The sequence below is a fragment of the Balaenoptera musculus genome, chromosome 4, assembly GCF_009873245.2.
Source record: "Balaenoptera musculus isolate JJ_BM4_2016_0621 chromosome 4, mBalMus1.pri.v3, whole genome shotgun sequence".
NCBI classification, from domain to species: domain Eukaryota; kingdom Metazoa; phylum Chordata; class Mammalia; order Artiodactyla; family Balaenopteridae; genus Balaenoptera; species Balaenoptera musculus.
In genome coordinates this window covers 22,008,042-22,027,756 of record NC_045788.1, presented here as the reverse complement: position 1 = coordinate 22,027,756, position 19,715 = coordinate 22,008,042, and the positions used below count along the sequence as shown (strand labels likewise).

Below are 19,715 nucleotides of genomic sequence, written 5' to 3'. Positions count from 1 at the left end.
CTCAGAGGCTGAGCGAGCACCGCGCTTCTGCTCTCAGCCTCGAGCACCTCAGGGTGCTTTTAACAGAGAAACATGGCAAAAGAAAGTATTGGAAGAGCCAAGAAGTCTTTATTGTGTGCCCACTGTCTACTCAGCGCTGTATCTCAGGCTGTTCCTATCTGGGAGAGGAAGGGAATCCACGTGAGAGCCTTCCAGGGCAGCCCCCCTCCAGCGCTGAGCTGGGCTTGCCAAGCTGACAGGTTCCCTGCCCTCTCTCTGCCACCCTCCAGCACGGCCATCGTTAGCTGCCCTTTGCAGGTGATGACACCAAAGGGGAAGCACAGAGAGGCCGCAGCCCGGAATGGCGGAGCTAGGATTCAAACCCGGGCTTTCTGCCTGACTTCAGAGCCTTTCCCTCTACTCTGCAGGGACCCCAGAGGATTCCGGAGTTCAGAGGAGGAGAGGCAAGCTGGGGGGCCAGAGTCTAAGGAAGAGGAGCCACGGAGAGAGGCGTCGGAGGGCTGGTCACTAAGAATGTGGTCGTGCCTTCAACTTTTCTGAGTTGTAAAGCCCCGCACACCCTCCATCCACCCAAGTGCGCTCCAGCAGCACAGAGCAGAGCTGTCAGTGCGGACTGAGGTCTTTAGGGAGCGCTTTACGAACGAAGTTGGCATCTCTCTGAGCCTTGAGAAAGGAAAGCTCTGGGCAGATGGAGATGGAGAAGACGGCATCCAGGCAGGAGGCACAACACAGGCAAAAGCGGAGGTGAAATCTGCCTGGTGGGATGTGAATGCTGGCCTGAGCACTGGGGGCCCACTCTTGTGACAGAGGTGCTGAGAAGCCGGCTCTGGTGAGGGAGGCCACATACAAGGTCCATCTCCTTGGGTCTGCCCCGAGAAAGGGGTGCAACTAAGAGCCCTCACTTCCCAGGGCAGAGTCAGCTGTGCTCTCAGAAGGCTGAGAACACGGGGCCCACGCGGGGCTGATGCCTTTCCCATGTCCTCTGCTGGACACGTCCTGGGATCAAGAGAGGCACCACCAGGGTCCTACCGGGGGTGGTGAGGGTGGGTAGCATGGGGACAGTAGTGACTGTCTCCTCAGAAACCACGGAGCACAGTTCCCCTGGGCCCCTCCATGTACCTGGCACCCCACCACTCCAGTTTCTTGGATATGTGAGGTGCACCCACTGTCTAGTGAGGGCACCTGGGGCTCAGAGGGGTTCTGTGGCTGGCTCAGGTCACACAGCTCTGCAACACCTGGCCCTAAGCCCACACCTAGAGAAGTTCAGATCATCACGCTGAGGCTAAACAACGAGAGCAGGGAGCATTTCAGGTGTTGAAAAACCTCAGTGTGATCAGATGGAAGATACCAGAGGCAAGAAGGAGACTTTCAGGACATTTGAACCTGGGAATCAGAGAGACTAGGGTCCACATTCCAGTTCTGACCCTGTGACCATTTGGCCTCTCACAGCCTCAGTTTCCCTATCCATGAAATGGGGATGTTAACATGACTCACCAAAAAGGATTTAATGGAATTGCATATATATAAAGCACTTAGTTTGGGGCAGGGAAGTGTTTAGCAAACGGTTACTTTGACTTATCTTCACAGCCACTTCTGTGGGGAAGCCCACCAACCATATGGTGGGACAGGTGGCTCTGGTGGGGATCAACTCCCCTTTCTATGTTCTGCGTGTCCTGGTAGGGACTTCATGAAAAGCCAGAGCCAGACCTGAGCCATGAACCCATCCAGGGCTGGGGTGCAGCAGGCAATCCATCATCCACAGTCAGCCAGTCAAGTCACCTCCCAGCGAGGAATGCAGATGAAAGCCCATTTCATCATGAAACTAGACACCAGGCTACTTCCTGCCAAGTGCACCCCTTGCGAGATGCCAGCAAAGCCCCGCTCTGGCCTTTGACCTCTGCCCTTGGTTTGTTTATACACGGCGGGGCTGGGGTCAGAAAATGACAACCAGACCCAGGCAGACACACACATGTGTCAGGGACAAGGAAAGTGTTGGACAACTCCCGGGGCATGAGTACGTGCCGGCGAAGGGCCACCAGGTCAGGAGGAAGGAGGAAGAGCCGGCGGCCCCCGCATGGCGGCCACCAGTGCCGTTCTGTTCAGCTGCAGTGGGACAGAACGGACGGAAGCCGCCTGCGTGCCCAGGGCTGCAGGGACATGGGAAGAACACACCCACCGCTTCTCCAAAGAGCCTACTGACCAGATGGAGAGACAGGACAGACACCCCAGAACCTTAAAATCACCACTGAGGGCAGCTACGATCACAAGTCAAAACAAACACTCAACCGTGCCTTGTGAAGCAGTCTCTACCGCGATCCGGGCCACCATTTACGAAGGGATCTCAAGGGTCTGGTTTTATTTCATCTCTGTAACAAGCCTCTTTCTCATTCCTCCCCTTTCACCCACGAGGTGGAGGCTCCGCGGGCTCAGGGATGCTCCCAAGGACACAGACCAGCGAGGGGGTTCTGCTGCTTCCCCACCCTGCGGCTGGGTGTACCTGGGCTCCTGCTTCTCTGGTGCAGCTGCCCCTCCCCCCCACCAGGGCTCCTGACCCCTGCTGTCCCCCAGGCCCTCCTCCTCGCATTCCTGGCATACCTCCTGTGTTGCCCCCCTCCTGGCTCTCCCCACCCAGGACCTTCAACGTTCTCCAAGGATTCCTGGTAGTGTGCTGCCCAACTCCCCTTGCGCAGGCGTCTGTGCTGAATCTTCTTCCTGACCCACCATCCTTGAGCTGGGCCCTAGAATGACTAACTCATGGGAGAGCTGAACCTCCTTGCAGCCCCAGATGGAAAGAGCCCCATGACGGAAACGGTGGCCAACGCCCTCTCCGTGAGCCTCCCCAGTCCTCCCAGTGGCTCTAAAGCAGCTTGTCCACTAGAGTTTCGGGCGAGGATGGAAATGTTCTACATCTGCCCTGTCCGATATGGTAGCCACCAGCCACACGCGGCTACGGAGTACTCGAATGTGGCTACCGCAACTGAAAAACTGGATTTTTAACTTTATTTTCATTAAACTTAAATGTAAATAGCCACACGTGGCTAGTGGCTACTGTATTGCACAGCACAGCTGTATAAAGTTTGTCATCCAAAAAATCAGACGTGCAGACAGCCTCTGGATATTAGATACCAATGAATAATGGACTCTTCCGGGCCATCTTGTCTAATCCCTTCCTTCCTGTGATGGAGAAACAGAGGCACAGAGAGGCGAGGTGATTCGCCCAAGGTCACACAGCCAGTTGCCCAGCTGGAGGGGCCCAGCCAGGTTTCCTGGCTCCTAGTACAGTGCTCCTTCAAGGACCTATCCCCCCCCACCTTTTCCAAGCACCTCCCAACAACTAGTACCTGTAAACCTGGGACATCTCTGCTTAGCCACCAGCAACCCCTCACTACATGACTCTGCACCCCTACTCACCCCAGCAGCCTCCTTCCAACCAGGCATCTCAAGGAGCTGACTTCCAGCCAGTGCTGGGTTGATGGCATCATCAACTGGGAAGCTTATAATACACACACACACACACACTCTGAATCCAGGGCCCATGGATTCAGAGACAGCCAGAATCTGTGTTTCTCCCACTCTCCCTGAGGGTCGCTGAGGTCCAGGCAAGTGTGCCAAGTGACCAGCTCCAGGATTCCCCACAACTAAGGGAAGCAGCAGGTGGGACCCGACCCAGAGGCACCAATCAGAGGGCAGGTGGGAAACTCTGTCTGCACCTGAGAAGCGCTGACCCATCAGAGACGCTCAGGACTTTAAACCAAGACCTGGGAAAACAACGTGCCAGCTAACAGCGAGGCGGAAGCGGTCAGGGACCAAGGAGGGGTCAGGGCCCTGGTGAGCTAACCCCAAGGGATACCCAAATTATGAGGGAACAGAGATGACATAGGAGAGGTGGGGCACAGGTGGACGGGAGGGGGTCTGGGCCAGACGTGCAGCGGAGGCAGCAGTGGGGTGCCTGAGAGCAACTCATTCCTGGACCCACCCACTACACATGCAACCTTACGCTCACCCCTTCCCTCAGGCAACTTGGATCTCCTGGGGTCTGGATTTCCAAGGGAGCCTCAACTAAACGTCCCTCCCCTTTTCTCGATGCTTGGCCCCTGGGTGAGCTTTTTGAGTGGCCCTGGGCTGTGCCTCTGGCCCCTCACCCCAGAGGTAGCCCCCCTCAGGGAGAAGACCGGGATCCCACTGGCACCCCCAGCAGGGCCCAGACCACAAGCAGCGAGCTGTCCACCTCAGTAAACACTAGGGCAAAACTGCCCTCACCCTGGGACACCATCGTGGATGCATTTTGAGGGAGAAACCTCAACAACTGGGACAAGATCTGGAATGCCGCTACGGCTCCAAATGGATTGACTCAAATGGATCCAAATGGGTCAACGCTTCTACTTAAGTGACTCCAAAGCCAGACGACCATGTCTCTGCTGGCAGCTCTGGCCCTCAGTGCTCCCTGGTGAGGTCATGGGCCTTGGAGGTGTGAGAGATGGGGACCTCAGGTGCCTCGTCAAGTGGGGCCCCAGGGCCCCAGGATGGGGCAGCCTGTACCCGTTGGGGTTCCCAGCAGGCAGGTCACGAAGCGGGGCTCGCAGCTCTATTTATAGAAAGCAGCTGCTGCGGAGGATGAAGAACTGGGGAGAACCGGCTCGGCAGTGTTTTCCAAGCTCACGCTGTCTCGGCTTAATTTCATCCCAAGCAAATAAATCATTAAGGAGGCACCAAGTCCTGGAAGATCTGATGAAGAAGGGCCATTAAACGGCACAGCCTTAACTTGAATTATGGAAGGCCTCAGACAAGCAGCCTTATTAGTGTCTGGGTTAGGCCATAACTCATGCTAACCGCCCCCTGGCCTTAACCAAGTGAGGAGACGGGGAGAATCAGCCGGCTCCCTGGCCGCAGGCATAGCCCAGCAGGCTGTCTGCTCTCCCAGCGGTTTAAACACCCTCCTGCAAATGTGCTTTGCTCCGTGCGTTGCCTTCCCAGCAGCACCCACTCCCACGGGCAGGGGTGAGGACGGATGATCCGGCTGTGCGGTATTTAAGGGTGTTCACAGGCTGTGGCAGTGGGAGCTGCCGGCACCAGCGTCGGGAAGCCCTTCTGCGGAGCACAGGAAAGCCGAGGCCTGGGACCACCCACAGAGCCACGGCAGACTCACGTGACCCCGAGCGGCACGGAGGTGAGAGGCGTGGGTTCAAGGCTGCCGGATGGTTGCCTGCCAAGCTCCTGCCACGAGCGGGCTCTTCGTCCCCCCTCAGCCTCAGTCTCCTCACGAGTGAAGTGGGAGAGCAGTGCCTTGTCATCCGTGGATGGAACGAGATAACATGCACAGAACGCTCGCTGGCGTTTGCATGGGGCTGTGGCAGTTTAAATCAGATGGCGCACGCGCCATGCTGAGCAGCGCCTGGCCTCTTGTTAAGTGCTCACGCGATGACTGTTTACCACAGAGCTGTTTCTATTTGCGGTAATCCCTTCCCAAATGAAGTCGCCCTCGCGGGAAATTCATGGATAACAGTATGCATTCACTTGGGTACCCCTCGCCAGCAACTGTGAGAACTTGGGTCCCATAAACTGAGTCCAGGGGTGGTTGGGAAAGCTGAGAACATGAGGGAAGTGGGGCTGGATGGGAAAGGGAGGGGATGTAGAAGGCACCGCTGGGCCGCTGAGGGACAGGACTTGCCCTCCCATCAGCCAGGTGGGAGGGGCGGAGGGCAGAGCCAGGCTAGGCCACCCTGGGCCTTGCTGGGGGGGGGGGGGGCGGGGCGGGAAGCAGGCCATTTCCAATAAAGAGGTCGGCACAGGCCCAGGCAGATCAGCTGGGCTGCAGGATCAGAGTGGGGCGAGGCGGGGGGGATGGTGGGGAGTGGGCGACGAGCTGCCGTGGAGGCCTTGCCCTATGCCCCCTCCCAGCGGCACCCCCGCCAGTCCCGCCGACGCCCATCGGCAGGGGTGAGAACGAATGGTCCGGCTGTGCTGTATTTAAGGGTGTTTCCATGCAGTGGCAGTGCCGACACCAGCTTCGGGAAACCCTTCGGCTAAACAGGCTGCCTGGTGCCTCAACAGGCTGCATCGTTAGCATCCTCAGGGGCTGGTCAGAAACGCAGTCTGGGGCCCTCCCCAGACCTGCTAAGTCAGAACCTGCTTTTAACAAGATCCCCAGCTGACGTGAGTGGCACATGAAAGTCTGAGGTGCGCAGCCGACAGCAAGTCTATGGGGAAGTCCCAGCATCACACCCACTGTACAGGACGGAGAAGTTAGGAAACCTATGCCCAGGTCATCCAGGTAGTAAATGGAGAGATCAGTTATGTCTGGTCCTGACGGCACTGAACCCCTCTAGTTCTGTGGTCTGAGCAGGAGGGGGGTATCTGACACGTGGGAGGCACTGAGAGGCCATGGAAGGTCTTCCTATGTGTGGATGTGGGAGTGGGGAGCACCTATTCTAAATTCCACCCAAGCTCCAAAGGCCCTTCCACCCTCACCCATCATTCTCCTCCTGAACTCCTACGTCCTCCTTCACCTATGTCGGGCTTTTCAATATGGACTCATAAACTGCACTGAATTCTTACTCTCTTGTTTCTGGCAAGGTGCACTGTCAAGGAGGGATTGGAGGCCTGGGTTTTAGTCTGGTTCTGCCGCTAATTAGCGGGTGACCTTGGGCAAGTCCTCCCGGCTCTCTAGTCCATTCAGCGCCCACCTGTAAAATGTGGGTCTTGCACAGGCTGCTGAATAGCACGTTCCAGCCCTAAAGCCCGGGGCCTGCCTTCAACCCCTGCTAGTCCCAGGAAGATGGAGACCGGCCGTCTCTTCCTCACTCCCTTTCCTCCAAGGTCCAGTGGCGGCCAGCCCGCAGCCAGGCCTAGCAACCATCTGTTCAGCGGCAGATGCTGCTCCTCAGGCTCACCACCGCACAGCCCATCCCTGCTGAACACACATGTGGGCACAGCTGGCGAGGACACCGCCTGCTTGGACATCCGTGCTGAACACACGCTCACCAGGCAAGTCACCACCAGGAGCTACAGAGTGTTTGAGCCAGACATTTAGCTGGAAGCCTTTAAAACTGCTCACAGGGAAGGCTGAGCGCTCCCAGCTCATTTGTGACAAACTCACAGTGGCCTCTGAACCTCAGGTGGCATTTCCTTCACGTATCCTAAAGAGAAAAGAGTCAAAAACCTCCCCAAACCAATGTATTCCCTTGTGTGGAATCCTTCAGAGTTCACAATGTGGACCCAAATTTAATAACAATAATTATTTCCACATCTAATAACACATAACTAAGTAACTTTAACAACCTACGGGAGCTGTAATAGTTACAACCGGCAATTTTTAAACCTACCTTTTTCAGTACCTTCTATGTGCCAGGCACCAGCCTAGTCACTTTCTATATATGACCCACGATCCTGATGGCTCGTGGCAAAGTAAATTTCTATTACTATTACAGATGAGGAAACAGGCTCAGGGGTGAAGTGACTCGCTCAGGGTCACAGCCAACTAGCAGCCAAGTCGGGACTGAGCCCGGGGCTGGGAGACCCCTGAGCCGCAGTTCTTCCCATGACACCAGGCTGTGACCCTCTGAGGAAGATGGCAGCAGCTCTGCGGTGGCCCACGGTGACACCTGTCCCAAACGGGCCTGCGTTTCAAAGCCCCCTTCTGCAGGCAGGACTTCCTGGACTGAACCTACTCGTAACTGTGTTAAATGTGGGAAAAAACCCTCAAAGCAGGGCCACAGCGTCTGAGTGAAACCTTTTTTCAGCTGCAAGTCTGTTCCTTTTTAGTGGGAAACAAAGGGTAGGGGCCAGTTTCTGAATGCTGAGATCCTGAATTGAATTGCTGGGCCATCATGCAGCCTCTGCTTGGCCCGGGTGTGGGGACAGACGTGCTGTGCACGGTGCACAATGAGGGGTGGAAGTGGATCACTCCGGGGTCAGGCTTCCAGGGGGTGACAGCTCAGAGCCAGCCTCACTTCATTCCAGGCAACTATGACTCCAGTCCCACTGCGATGGAGAAAACATGCACTTATTGAGCACCTACTATGTACTCTGCTATGAGGGTGGCTGAGGAGGCTAGGATGCAGTCCCGCCTCAAAGAACTGCCACCCTCAGCAGTAGCAGCAGCAGCAATAACAAAACAGCAAAACACACCTCTTATGAACCTGCTCTGTGCAAGTAAGGGGTCCAGGGGTCTCACTGTGCTGACATGCACCCCATGTAAGGACAGACTGAATTATATATCTCAAATGACCATAGTCCAACAACGAGTCTGAAGCCGTCTTAATTGCAAATTAATGTGATTGTGCCGTATTTTAAATCAGAAACCAAATCTTTCACAAGCATTCATCGGGTGCCCAAGACGAGCTCAGCAGTGGGCACAGCACAATCAATAATGCAGCCTAAGTGTGTGATATCAACAGCTCCCCTCCACCCCGGCACCTCACGTGAGCCACATGCTGGACCACGCTGCGTTTCTGCATCAATCTTAATACTCACCAACTCCGCAAGGTACGTATAATTATTCCCACTGCACAGATGGCAAAACAAAGGCTTGAGGATGTCAATTAGCCAACAGGAGGCAGAAATAAAATTCAAATCAGGATCAAAAGTTCATTCTCAAAGACTGGAAACTGCCTACATGTCCAAAAATAAGGGTCTGGATAATCCAATTATGATACAACCATACCATGGAAACCCATGCAGCTGTTAATAAGGAATGAGGCAGCTCTACGTTAATCATATGAAACAATCACCAAGATCTATTAAGGGGGAAAACGAGATGCAGAGCAATGTTCACAGTATGATCACATTTGCCTGAAACTTCTCTGTCATAAAATTCTGGAAGGACGTAGGAGAAAGTGATAATGGGGGTTACCAGCAGGAAGAGAGGCTGGGGAGCTTCGGGGTGGAGGTACTTCACCAGGCACGCTTTTGTAGCACTGCTATTTGTTGCCACGTGCATCATTTACCTTTCAAAAGTATTTTAAAGTCCCCAGTCTGCCTGCTTCCCCACACATGCCTCCTGGCTGACCATCTGTGCCCTGGGGAACTGCACACCCACCTGGGGAAAGAAGGCATAGACATGTGGAAAAGTGAGTGACTGGGGCAAAGCGGCGATTGGAGGGTGGGGTAGGAGGAGGACTCAGCCTTGAATTGGGGGTGCAGGGGACAGAGCCCTGGGCTGAGGGCTGTGGTGAGCCGGAGTCAGGGCAGAATGATAGAGTGCGGGGCAAAGGGGAGACCAGGCCTGGACCTGGCTCAGGAGGGAGGGGGAGCAGAGTCCAGAGGATGGTGCCACGCAGGAGACACGGGGGAGCTGGGCAGGAAGGTCGTGAGTGCAGTGCAGACAGCTCTGGCAAGGCGACGGTGTGCTTGCAGCCATCCCGGTAGAAAACTCTCTCTGGCCTTCAGCAGTACCAGAAGCCTTGGCTGGACGCCAGCCTCCTCTGCTGAGCTGATGCGCCAGTAAATGCTTGTTGGCAGATCAATTAAACCATCTAGGAATGACGTCTGGAACGACAGTTTCCCTGGCTCAAAGCAGGTGGAGAAGGCTCCCCTGCCCACTGGGCCTGAGATCCTGGGGTCCCGCTCCCTAACCCCCGCTGAGTCAGCCCTGGGCTCGGACACCTGCTCCTTGGAATCGGCGGGCAGAGTGGAGGCGGCAGGGCCGGCCCAGGTAGCAGGAGGCACGGGAGTGGTCACGACGACCTGGGTTTCAGGGCAGCTCTGCCACTGGCTAGCCGTGTGGCCTTGGGCTAACTCTTCACCTCTCCAAGAGTCAGTTTCCTCGTCTATAAGATGGGTTTAATAACAATTACATTGCCTCAAGGTTTATTGCATGGGCTGAAAAAAAAAGAAAATGAGTAAAACACTTGGCCCAGGGCACAGAACTTGGGTGGATTCCCCCAAACGTATAATTATTATGACCCTCAAATCAAAGCTGCTCCGTCCGGGGTCCCCTCTCCTCTTCCTGTGTCACTCGCGTACTACTCACTACCACAAGAACTCCCAAGACAGGAGACAAAGCCGCTCTGTCAGCCCTCCTGGCCGCCAGCATGTGGAAGGAGGAGCCAGGGGCTGGGGGGCAATTCCGGAAACCAGCCCAGAGCCGATTCCAAAGGCCTGGCCCACCCCACGGGCCACCCTCACAGCAGTTGGGACATTTTCAGTGACATTCTCCTGTTAGCGACCAAAGGATGCCTGATTCACAGCCCCCGCTGGGACTGTCTTTACTCAACTAGCTTTTCAGAATGCCCCGCGGAGTGCTGTGCTCAGCCAAGAGCTTTGAGGGCTGGAGGTGAAACCGGGGGGGAGGGACAGCATCTCAGGGCTTCCTCCAAACTCACCGCTGAAGGAAAGGGTCCAGTCCTTTGCTAAGTGGCCGCCCAGCCCGGTGGAGCAGCCTCTCCTATTCCTTCTCTTCCTGCCTGGTCTATAAACATCTCCACAAGGGACCCACTAAGCCAGTGTGCCTCAGTTTGATCCAGTTATTAGCTGTGTGACCTTGAGCAAATTATTCAAGCTCTCTGGGCTTCAATTTCTTCATCGGAAAATGAAGATGCTAATAAAGGTATTAGCTCAAAGAGTTGTTACAAGGCTTAAATGAATTAAAATTTGTAAAGTGCTTAGAATCTAGCCCAGCACAGACTAAGTATCAGAGAAGTGTTCGTTAGTGTGGTGCTGTTATTATTTGACCCGGGACCCAGTCATCCGGAGCCAGCTGGCCTGTTTGCCTGGCCTCGGTTCTGCACTTCCCAGCTCACTCAGATGGCAGAGCCCCTGGGCGTCCTGCAGCTCTTTACTGTAAACTCCCCAAGATTCTGAGCTGTTTCGTTCCATGCTGTAGCCAAAGAACACATTCGTAATAGGAAAATGCACTTCCAGGAGCTCTTGTCCTCCACAGACACACACTTCAGAGTTACAGGCAGTTAGCTCTTTCTAAGTCTTGCTTTCATAGTCATAAAAATCAAAAATGGAGAAAATCATGCCCATTAACCTCCACAAACACATACTTCAGAGTTACAGGCAGTTAGCTCTTTCTAAGTCTTGCTTTCATAGTCATAAAAATCAAAAATTGAGAAAACCATGCCCATTAACTTCCTTCCTACCCATTAGAAGGGAAGCCTCTTATTGAGGCCACTTTTGTTTTTATCCATAGGTGAAGCCCCGGACCTGGCCCAGCTCACCTCGTTAGTCAAAGCAGCGAGCACCAGTCGCTGTGGGCCTGCTCTGTGCTGGCGAGCTTTATCATGCCTGTTTTACAAAGGAGAACACTAAGGTCCAGAGCGAGGAGGTAATCATCGTCCAGGGCCTCCTGGTGAGTCCTGGGACCACACTCTAACCCCATCTGTTCTACCCCCCATGGCCTTGTGGGGAAGCAACCCCAGAGAGCAGCCCTGCCTTTCTGCTCTAGAACCTGTCTCTAAATGTGGTCCCCTAACCCCCTTGCTGGGTCTGAATTTGGGGACCGACCTTCGTGTCCACAACCAGTGTTGGCTCAGAATTCTTTTCATGCACAGAATTCCACCTTGGGTCACCCTACCTGCCCAGGGACTCCCTAGGGCCAAACCCTTCTCGGTGTCCAGGGATCCACTGGACTTCAGCCCAGGTCACTAGCTACAGGCATCACACAGTCCCTTCCCAACCAGCCCGTCAGACTCCCCTCAGCCTGTTCTTTGGTGGCTCACCCTGTAGTCAGGGCTTGTTCAAAAAAGCTGAGCTCCCCCTTTCTGCAATCACACCCTGCCCAAGATAGAGAACATCACTCCTATCTGGAGAAGGGGCCAGCACCATAGCACTCAAGCCAATCCTGTCACCCAACAGGAGATGCCACAGGCTCGCATCATATGACATCCTGGCCTTGCCTCCCCTTGCCTCCTGGATGGGCTTTCTAGCCTCAGCCAACCTGAAAAAATCACTGCCAACAGGGAGGATAGAATGCTCCAAGTTTCAGTCTCACCAAGCGTCTCCAGCCACCTGAAGGATCCAAGAGCTCAAAATGCTCTGATCACGACTGTCCTCTCCCACCCAGCCTCTATCCTCAGCAGCACACCAAGCAGAACACCATGGCTTGAATGCTCTTGATCCTATCCTTCGTGGGGGAGCCACTGGCTGCAACCTTGTTAGCACCTTAGTTTTGTGCCAGTAAACCAAGCAACAGACAATAATCCAAGTGTGAATCAATACCCAAGAGGAAGCCCACCTTGGGGCCCCAATGGTTGGCTCAGGTAATTCCTCTGGGTATCAGTGCCAGCCTTTAATCCCAGCTACCATATTATTGGTGCCGTCACACAAGATCTCACAGCAGCTGTGAAAGGGACCTGATACTGTCCCATTTTACAGATGAGTAAAACGAGCCCTAAAGCATTAGAGTGACTCACCAAAGACACAAAACCACTGAGCATTGGGGATGCAGTGGGAAATGAGGCATGTCAGACCCCAGAGCCTTGGTACACCAAGGCCATCCTTGTAGTCCAGTGATCAGTTCTGGCAAGTAGATTTTCCAATTCCATTTAAAAAGAGCGTTTGTTGTTGCCGTTGGTTTTCTAAGCACTGGGGTTTGCCTGGTCGCCATGTCTTTGAGGGTTCTCAACATTCTCCACAAGGCACTGCGGCGACTAAGCTAGCCCGATTCAGGACACACTCACCTCTCTTTATGTAACCAGTTAATCAGAGAAAACAGGCCACTTTGCCATTCAATGGCCACCCGAGTCCAACAACTATGGAAATGAAATATGAGCAAAAGTGTCGCCAATGATACCACAGAGTGGAGCACACCAGCCCCTTTCTGGTGGTCTGTCACCCTTGAAATTGGTCAACCCACGCTAACCTGAGTCAATGTCAATTTTTACTTGAGTAAAATCTTGTTCTTGACCTCTTTTCTGGAGTGTCACTCTCAGCCCCTCAGCTAAAGGCGGGAGCATGGGAAAAGAGTGGGCTTCGGAGGCTGACAGACCTGGGGAGGTCCGGGTTCTGGTTCTCCGTAGCTCTGCTCTCCAGTTTCTCTCCTCTGAAGGGGGGCAACTATATCTCTCATTTAAAATGAATACGCTGGAATTCTGGCTTTAAGCGCCCACCTCTGGGAGCTTCGTCAGGGGTGTGGCAGGATGTCTGTTTGGATGAGGTGTGTGCAAGCTCACAGGTGACTGACTCCAGGCCCCACTCGGCTGGGATTCAACACGGGACAGGCGGCCACATGCACCTGTGATCCAGAGGCCACCCTGCCTCCCTAAGTGACTCCCTCCTAAAACCAGTAACTATTTTCGTTACTAGGATTTTTAAGCTGCCTCACAGGATGGTTGTGTATATTAAATGAGAGGAGGCCTTAGAGTTGTCAGCAGTCAAACACAGCAGCCTGTGGGCTTATGTGCAACCTGCGAGGGCGTTTTGTGTGTCCACACGGTTTCTTAAGCAGCTGCCAACGTTAAAAATTGGAATAGGGGCTTCCCTGGTGGCGCAGTGGTTGAGAATCTGCCTGCCAATGCAGGGGACACGGGTTCGAGCCCTGGTCTGGGAAGATCCCACATGCCGCGGAGCAACTAGGCCCGTGCGCCACAATTACTGAGCCTGCGCGTCTGGAGCCTGTGCTCCGCAACAAGAGAGGCCGCGATAATGAGAGGCCCGCGCACCGCGATGAAGAGTGGCCCCCGCTTGCCGCAACTAGAGAAAGTCCTCGCACAGAAACGAAGACCCAACACAGCCATAAATAAATAAATAAATAAATAAATAAAAATTAAAAAAAAAAAAAAAGAACATAGGATTAAGGTATGTTTTAAAAAAAAAAAATTGGAATAGTTCACACAAAATCTAGATTTCTGGGTCCTCGTGAAAGAAATCAGAAGATTCCACAACTCGTGGCTCTCATTCCCATGAGGCAATAATCAGCTAGATGCCCCCTTTAACAGAGAGTTCAGCAGGAAGACCTAGATTTGAGTGTTCAGCCCCTGCATACAGTAGGCATTCAATAAATGATAGTTATCACTACTTATTATTTATCAGTAACTCGAGTGCATGGGATTCAAGTGCAGGGACTGTGTCTTCTACTTGTCACTCTCCTCCCACTGTGAACTTGAAGCCAGGAGCACAGGAGACATCGTTTTGCACAACCCTTACAGAGACTGAAACGTTCGTGATTAGCATCAACACCCAAATCACTTATTAGGCGCCAGTTCTAAGCACTGTCCTAAGCACTTCACATATATTATTATCTTATTTGATTTCTCACAACAACGCGGACCTAGATTACTATCATTGAGCCACTATTGCAGAAAGGGAAACTGAGGCACACGCCAAGATCACCCAGCGAGCAAAAAAGAGTCAAGGTCCAAACCCAGGAGCCTGGCCTCAGAGTCCACGTCCTCACCACGAGTTCACACCGCAGGATTATCCCAAGTGCTGATGGAGGATGGGGCCTCACCTGATTTCCCCCGCCTCCCCCCTGAGTTCTGCCTGGGACAGGCAGCCTCTGGACCCACCCCTGCCCACCCCTTCCCCCCTCAGCAGGCTGCACTTACGGTCAAGGCCATTGATGTAGCGCATGGTGACTTCACAGTGGCCCCACACGGCACTCACCACCGGGTAAAGCTTCTTGCCCTTGAGGCCACGGAAGGCCACGCCCAGGTACTGGCCGTCCACGACGAAGCTGAGTGTGCCCTCGTCCATGTCCAGCACCACGAGCAGCGAGTCGGGCAGCGCGAAGGCCTCCTCGGGCCCCAGGAAGGCGGGGTAGGCCACGCCGGGTCGGTTCTTGCCGTCGTGGTAGAGGCGGCTGCGGCCCAGATCCCAGCCCCAGGACTCGGCATCGCTGCCCACCAGCGCCGTGTAGCCCACCGAGTGCAGCGGGGCCCGCGCCGTGGCCACGCCCACCACAGCGTGTGTGCCCCGCTGCCGCGCCGGCCAGTGGATCTGCCAGGCGTGCAGGCCGCGGGCGTGGCCCACCTTGCCGCGGATGCCGTCCGTGCTCTGCGCCACCGGGTGCCGGTGGAAGGTGAGCCGGTCGTCATCCTTGACGAAGACGTTGAGCGAGCGGTCCTCGGGGTTCCACGCGTGGCGCAGCTGCACCGCCAGCCCCGCCGCCGGCATGTCCAGCAGCTGGTCCAGCCGCGCCGGCCGCCCCGGCTCCGCTCCCCGCAGCTCGCGCTTGGCCGGCCGCAGCGCCGGCTCTCGCACCTCCACCGACTTGAGGCTCCCCGAGAGCTTCTGGCCCATGGCTCGCTGCCGGGACGGGGCCGCTGCGGGCCACCGCTACCTCGTGGGTGCTTCCGCTCCCCGCAGCCAGGGATGGGCCACGGGGCTGGAAACCAGGCTTCCGGACCGTACACGTCCACAGCCTCTACGGGGCTGGGGCAGGGGCCCAAGCTCCTGGAAGGAAGCAAAGGACGCGGGTTACTACAGCAACCTCGACAGCCACTTATGCCCATGCCTTGGCTGGGCCCTGGGCATGCATCACTAATAATAACTAATGAATCGAATGATATCTGGCACTTATCTAGAACTTGCCATATGCCAGACACTGTTTTAAGTGATTCATATTTATTAGCTCATTTAATCCTTAAGACCTCCCTATAAGACATTCATTATTATTCCCATTTTATAGATGAGAAAAGTAAAGAGCATAGAGGAGATAAGTAATTAACCAACGTCCCACGGTTAAGGAGGGACTGAGCCCAGATTCACACTGAGGCCATCTGGCTTCAGAGTCCGTGTTCGGCTCTTAGAGCAGTCACAGGCAATTTTATTTTAGAAATAAGGACTGAGCCCAGAGAAGTTGTGATTTGCTCAAGATCACGGAACATAGAGAACCCCAATGCATTTGGTCCCAAGAAACAAGCCCTGTGCCAAGGTTGGGGGGGACAGAGTGCCCAAGACAGGGGGTCAAAGATGTTTAGGGTGTGGCCCATTGGTTCCCATCCCTGGCTGCCCTGGGGAGCTTAAACAGCATTTAAAGTGCAGCCAGGCTTGAGAAGTCAGACACTGAGCAAGGATCCACCAAGTTCACCCAGGCACGTGGACATGGACATAAGATAACCATCTGAGGATGGGGTGGGGTCTCCATGGGAAGGTGAGTTGGAGGCAGGGGGATGAGAGAGTTGATGTCCAGACTCTGGAGCCAGCGAGAAGTATATGCAAATCCCTCTCTCCATCTCTTAGCTGTGTGTCCACAGGAAGGTCTCTTAGCCTCTCTAAGACTCCAGTTTCCTCATTTGTTAAATGGGGATGAAATGCTCCCTCCAGGTGGTGTGGGAAGCTAAGAGACAATACCAAAAGTCAAGCCTGAGATTCTGCGGGCAGGTTTTCCTCTCTGGCTCTATCTTCTGGGTATCCTGCATATACACCTTCCCTTTGGATGGGCAAGCTCTTTCTTTAGGCATATAAACATAGTTAACAGCATTGACCCTGGGCAGCCTCCTCTGAGACAAGATCCTGGTTTTCAGGACTTGGCCACCATCACTAAGAGACTAGTCAGAATCCAGGGTGCTTGGGCTGTTTGGATGGGCCCTGGGTGTGGGGAGAGATGGAGAGCTGAGCCCTGAAACCTGTCCAGAGCAGAGGTGTGTGTCCTCCCCTCCCTGGTCTGAGAGCTCCTAGGCTTTCCCTAAGATAGACCAGGAGGCAGATGTTTTTCATGTCCTGCTCTGCCTGGCCATGACCTCCCACCCAAATAGTGGCACAATCCCAGCCAAAGTGCCATACAGCACAGGCAGCAATAGTATGCATTGCTTTTTTAACCCTCCAATTTTATTCTCGACTCCTATTTTCTTTCCTTTCTACTGTCAGACCCCAGCTTCAGCTCATGCTGACCCTATCCAGAGAGTTCTGGCTAATGTTTAAGGAAATACCAGAATACATAAAAATTTACAACACTAGACAGTTCTAAGATAGCAGAATAGTTACTCCTTTTCATATCCAAAATCACCCAAAATAAAGGAGAAAGAGAAAGAGGAATGCAAATTTTGTCTTCAGCAAAACTAGAACACATTTGTAATCCAACCACAACTTATAAAGAAAGGCTGCCAAAAAAATGGTCAAGGGCTGCCAAAACCAGTGAAGATCAAACGAGGTGTGAGAAAACACCTACAGAAGACACCTGTGGCTGCAGATCTCAGTTGAAGATGGCAGAGCCAGCCAATAGCTGGCACTCCCTGAAGGAGAAAACCAATGATTCCTAATCAGGAACAATGGGAACAGGGTATGCGGTCTAGCAGTGGGAGCTGCCTCTGACACTGTGGGGAAAGAGGAGGGCAGGGCTAATAGAGAAAACTTTACAGGTCTGCCATCTTCACAGGAAGCAGTGTGCTGCTGAGGCAGAGTGGGAGAAGCGCCAGGACTGGGGGAAGCCCAGGGCTGCAGATCTCTGCTGACTGGGTAGAAGCTGAAAGAAATCACTGCCACAGTCCTCTGAACAGAGTTACCAGGAACCAGGGAGCAATCCTGCTCTCCTAAAATACCTCCTGGCATCTCCTCTGCATGCATCCCCTGCAAAATGCTGATCCAGGAAGGTCCGCCTCTTCCAACTAGGAACCAGCACATGATGTAGTCAAAGATGCTGGAAAAGAAATAGAGGAGGAACAGAACAGGAAAAAATATGGTAAGCCAAGAAAACTCACCAGAAGAAAAAGCTGTCACAAAGCAGATAAAAATTGTGAGCAAATTTGTAAACTAATTTTGTGATCACTTATTTCAGAAGGGAGACAACTAGTACAGCCTAAAAAAAAAAAAAAAAGGATTAAATACATTTTTACATAGTTACAAAGGCAACCTCCAGAAGAACTCCAGAAGAATAAAATACAGATCTTCCAAATTGTCAAAAAGAACACAAAATAAAACAGACCATACTGAAAGATTTTGCTTTAAGAAGCAATAGAGACTAGGAACCAAGATGGCGGAGTAGCAGGACATGCTCTCACATCCTCTTGTGAGAACACCAGAATCACAACTAGCTGCTGGACAGTCATCGACAGGAAGACACTGGAACTCACCAAAAAAGATACCCCACATCCAAAGGCAAAGGAGAAGCCACAATGAGACGGTAGGAGGGGCGCAATCACAGTAAAATCAAATCCCATAACTGCTGGGTGGGTGACTCACAGACTGGAGAACACTTATACCACAGAAGTCCACCCACTGGAGTGAAGGTTCTGAGCCCCACGTCAGGCTTCCCAACCTGCAGGTCCAGCAACGAGAGGAGGAATTCCTACACAATCAGACTTTGAAGGCTAGCAGGACATCGACAGGACTGCAGGAAACAGAGACTCCACTCTTGTAGGGCACACACAAAGTAGTGTGTGCATCGGGACCCAGGGGAAGGAGCAGTGACCCCAGGGGAGACTGAACCAGACCTACCTGCTAGTGTTGGAGGGTCTACTGCAGAGGCGGGGGGTGGCTGTGGCTCACCGTGGAGACAAGGACACTGGCAGCAGAAGTTCTGGGGAGTACTCCTTGGCGTAAGCCCTCCCAGAGTCCACCATTAGCCCCACCAAAGAGCCCAGGTAGGCTCCAGTGTTGGATTGCCTCAGGCCAAACAGCCAACAGGGAGGGAACCCAGCCCCACCCATCAGCAGTCAAGTGGATTAAAGTTTTACTGAGCTCTGCCCACCAGAGCAACAGTCAGCTCTACCCACCACCAGTCCCTCCCATCAGGAAACTTACACAAGCCTCTTAGCCTCTTAGCCCCTTAGCCTCATCCACCAGAGGGCAGACAGCAGAAGCAAAAAGAAATACAATCCTGCAGCCTGTGGAACAAAAACCACATTCACAGAAAGAGAGACAAGATGAAAAGGCAGAGGGCTATGTACCAGATGAAGCAACAAGATAAAACCCCAGAAAAACAACTAAATGAAGTGGAGATAGGCAACCTTCCAGAAAAAGAATTCAGAATAATGATGGTGAAGATGATCCAGGACCTCGGAAAAAGAATGGAGGTAAAGATCAAGAAGATGCAAGAAATGTTTAACAAAGACCTAGAAGAATTAAAGAACAAACAGAGATGAACAATACAATAACTGAAATGAAAACTACACTAGAAGGAATCAATAGCAGAACAACTGAGGCAGAAGAACAGATAAGTGACCTGGAAGACAGAATGGTGGAATTCACTGCTGCGGAACAGACTAAAGAAAAAAGAATGAAAAGAAATGAAGACAGCCTAAGAGACCTCTGGGAAAACATTAAACGCAACAACATTCCCATTATAGGGGTCCCAGAAGGAGAAGAGAGAGAGAACGGACCAGAGAAAATATTTGAAGAGATTATAGTCGAAAATTTCCCTAACATGGGAAAGGAAATATCCACCCAAGTCCAGGAAGCGCAGCGAGTCCCATACAGGATAAACCCAAGGAGAAACATGCCGAGACACACAGTAATCAAATTGGCAAAAATTAAAGACAAAGAAAAATTATTGAAAGGAGCAAGGGAAAAATGACAAATAACATACAAAGGAACACCCATAAGGTTAACAGCTGATTTCTCAGCAGAAACTCTACAAGCCAGAAGGGAGTGGCATGATATACTTAAAGTGATGACAGGGAAGAACCTACAACCAAGATTACTCTACCCAGCAAGGATCTCATTCAGATTTGATGGAGAAATCAAAAGCTTTACAGACAAGCAAAAGCTAAGAGAATTCAGCATCACCAAACCAGCTCTACAACAAATGCTAAAGGAACTTCTCTAAGTGGGAAACACAAGAGAAGAAAAGGACCTACAAAAGCAAACCCAAAACAATTAAGAAAATGGTCATA

General features: G+C 52.9%; 1 protein-coding gene across 1 annotated transcript in view; it reads right to left on the bottom strand.

The window, feature by feature from the left end:
• SPSB4 (splA/ryanodine receptor domain and SOCS box containing 4) overlaps nt 1-15,223 on the bottom strand; it is a 63,382-nt gene extending 48,159 nt beyond the window's left edge. The window contains exon 1 of the mRNA XM_036851006.1: nt 14,490-15,223. Coding sequence (XP_036706901.1) covers nt 14,490-15,183 — 694 coding nt within the window. The 5' untranslated portion in view covers nt 15,184-15,223. The remainder of the gene's footprint in view (nt 1-14,489) is intronic.
• Nucleotides 15,224-19,715: the final 4,492 nt, after the last annotated feature.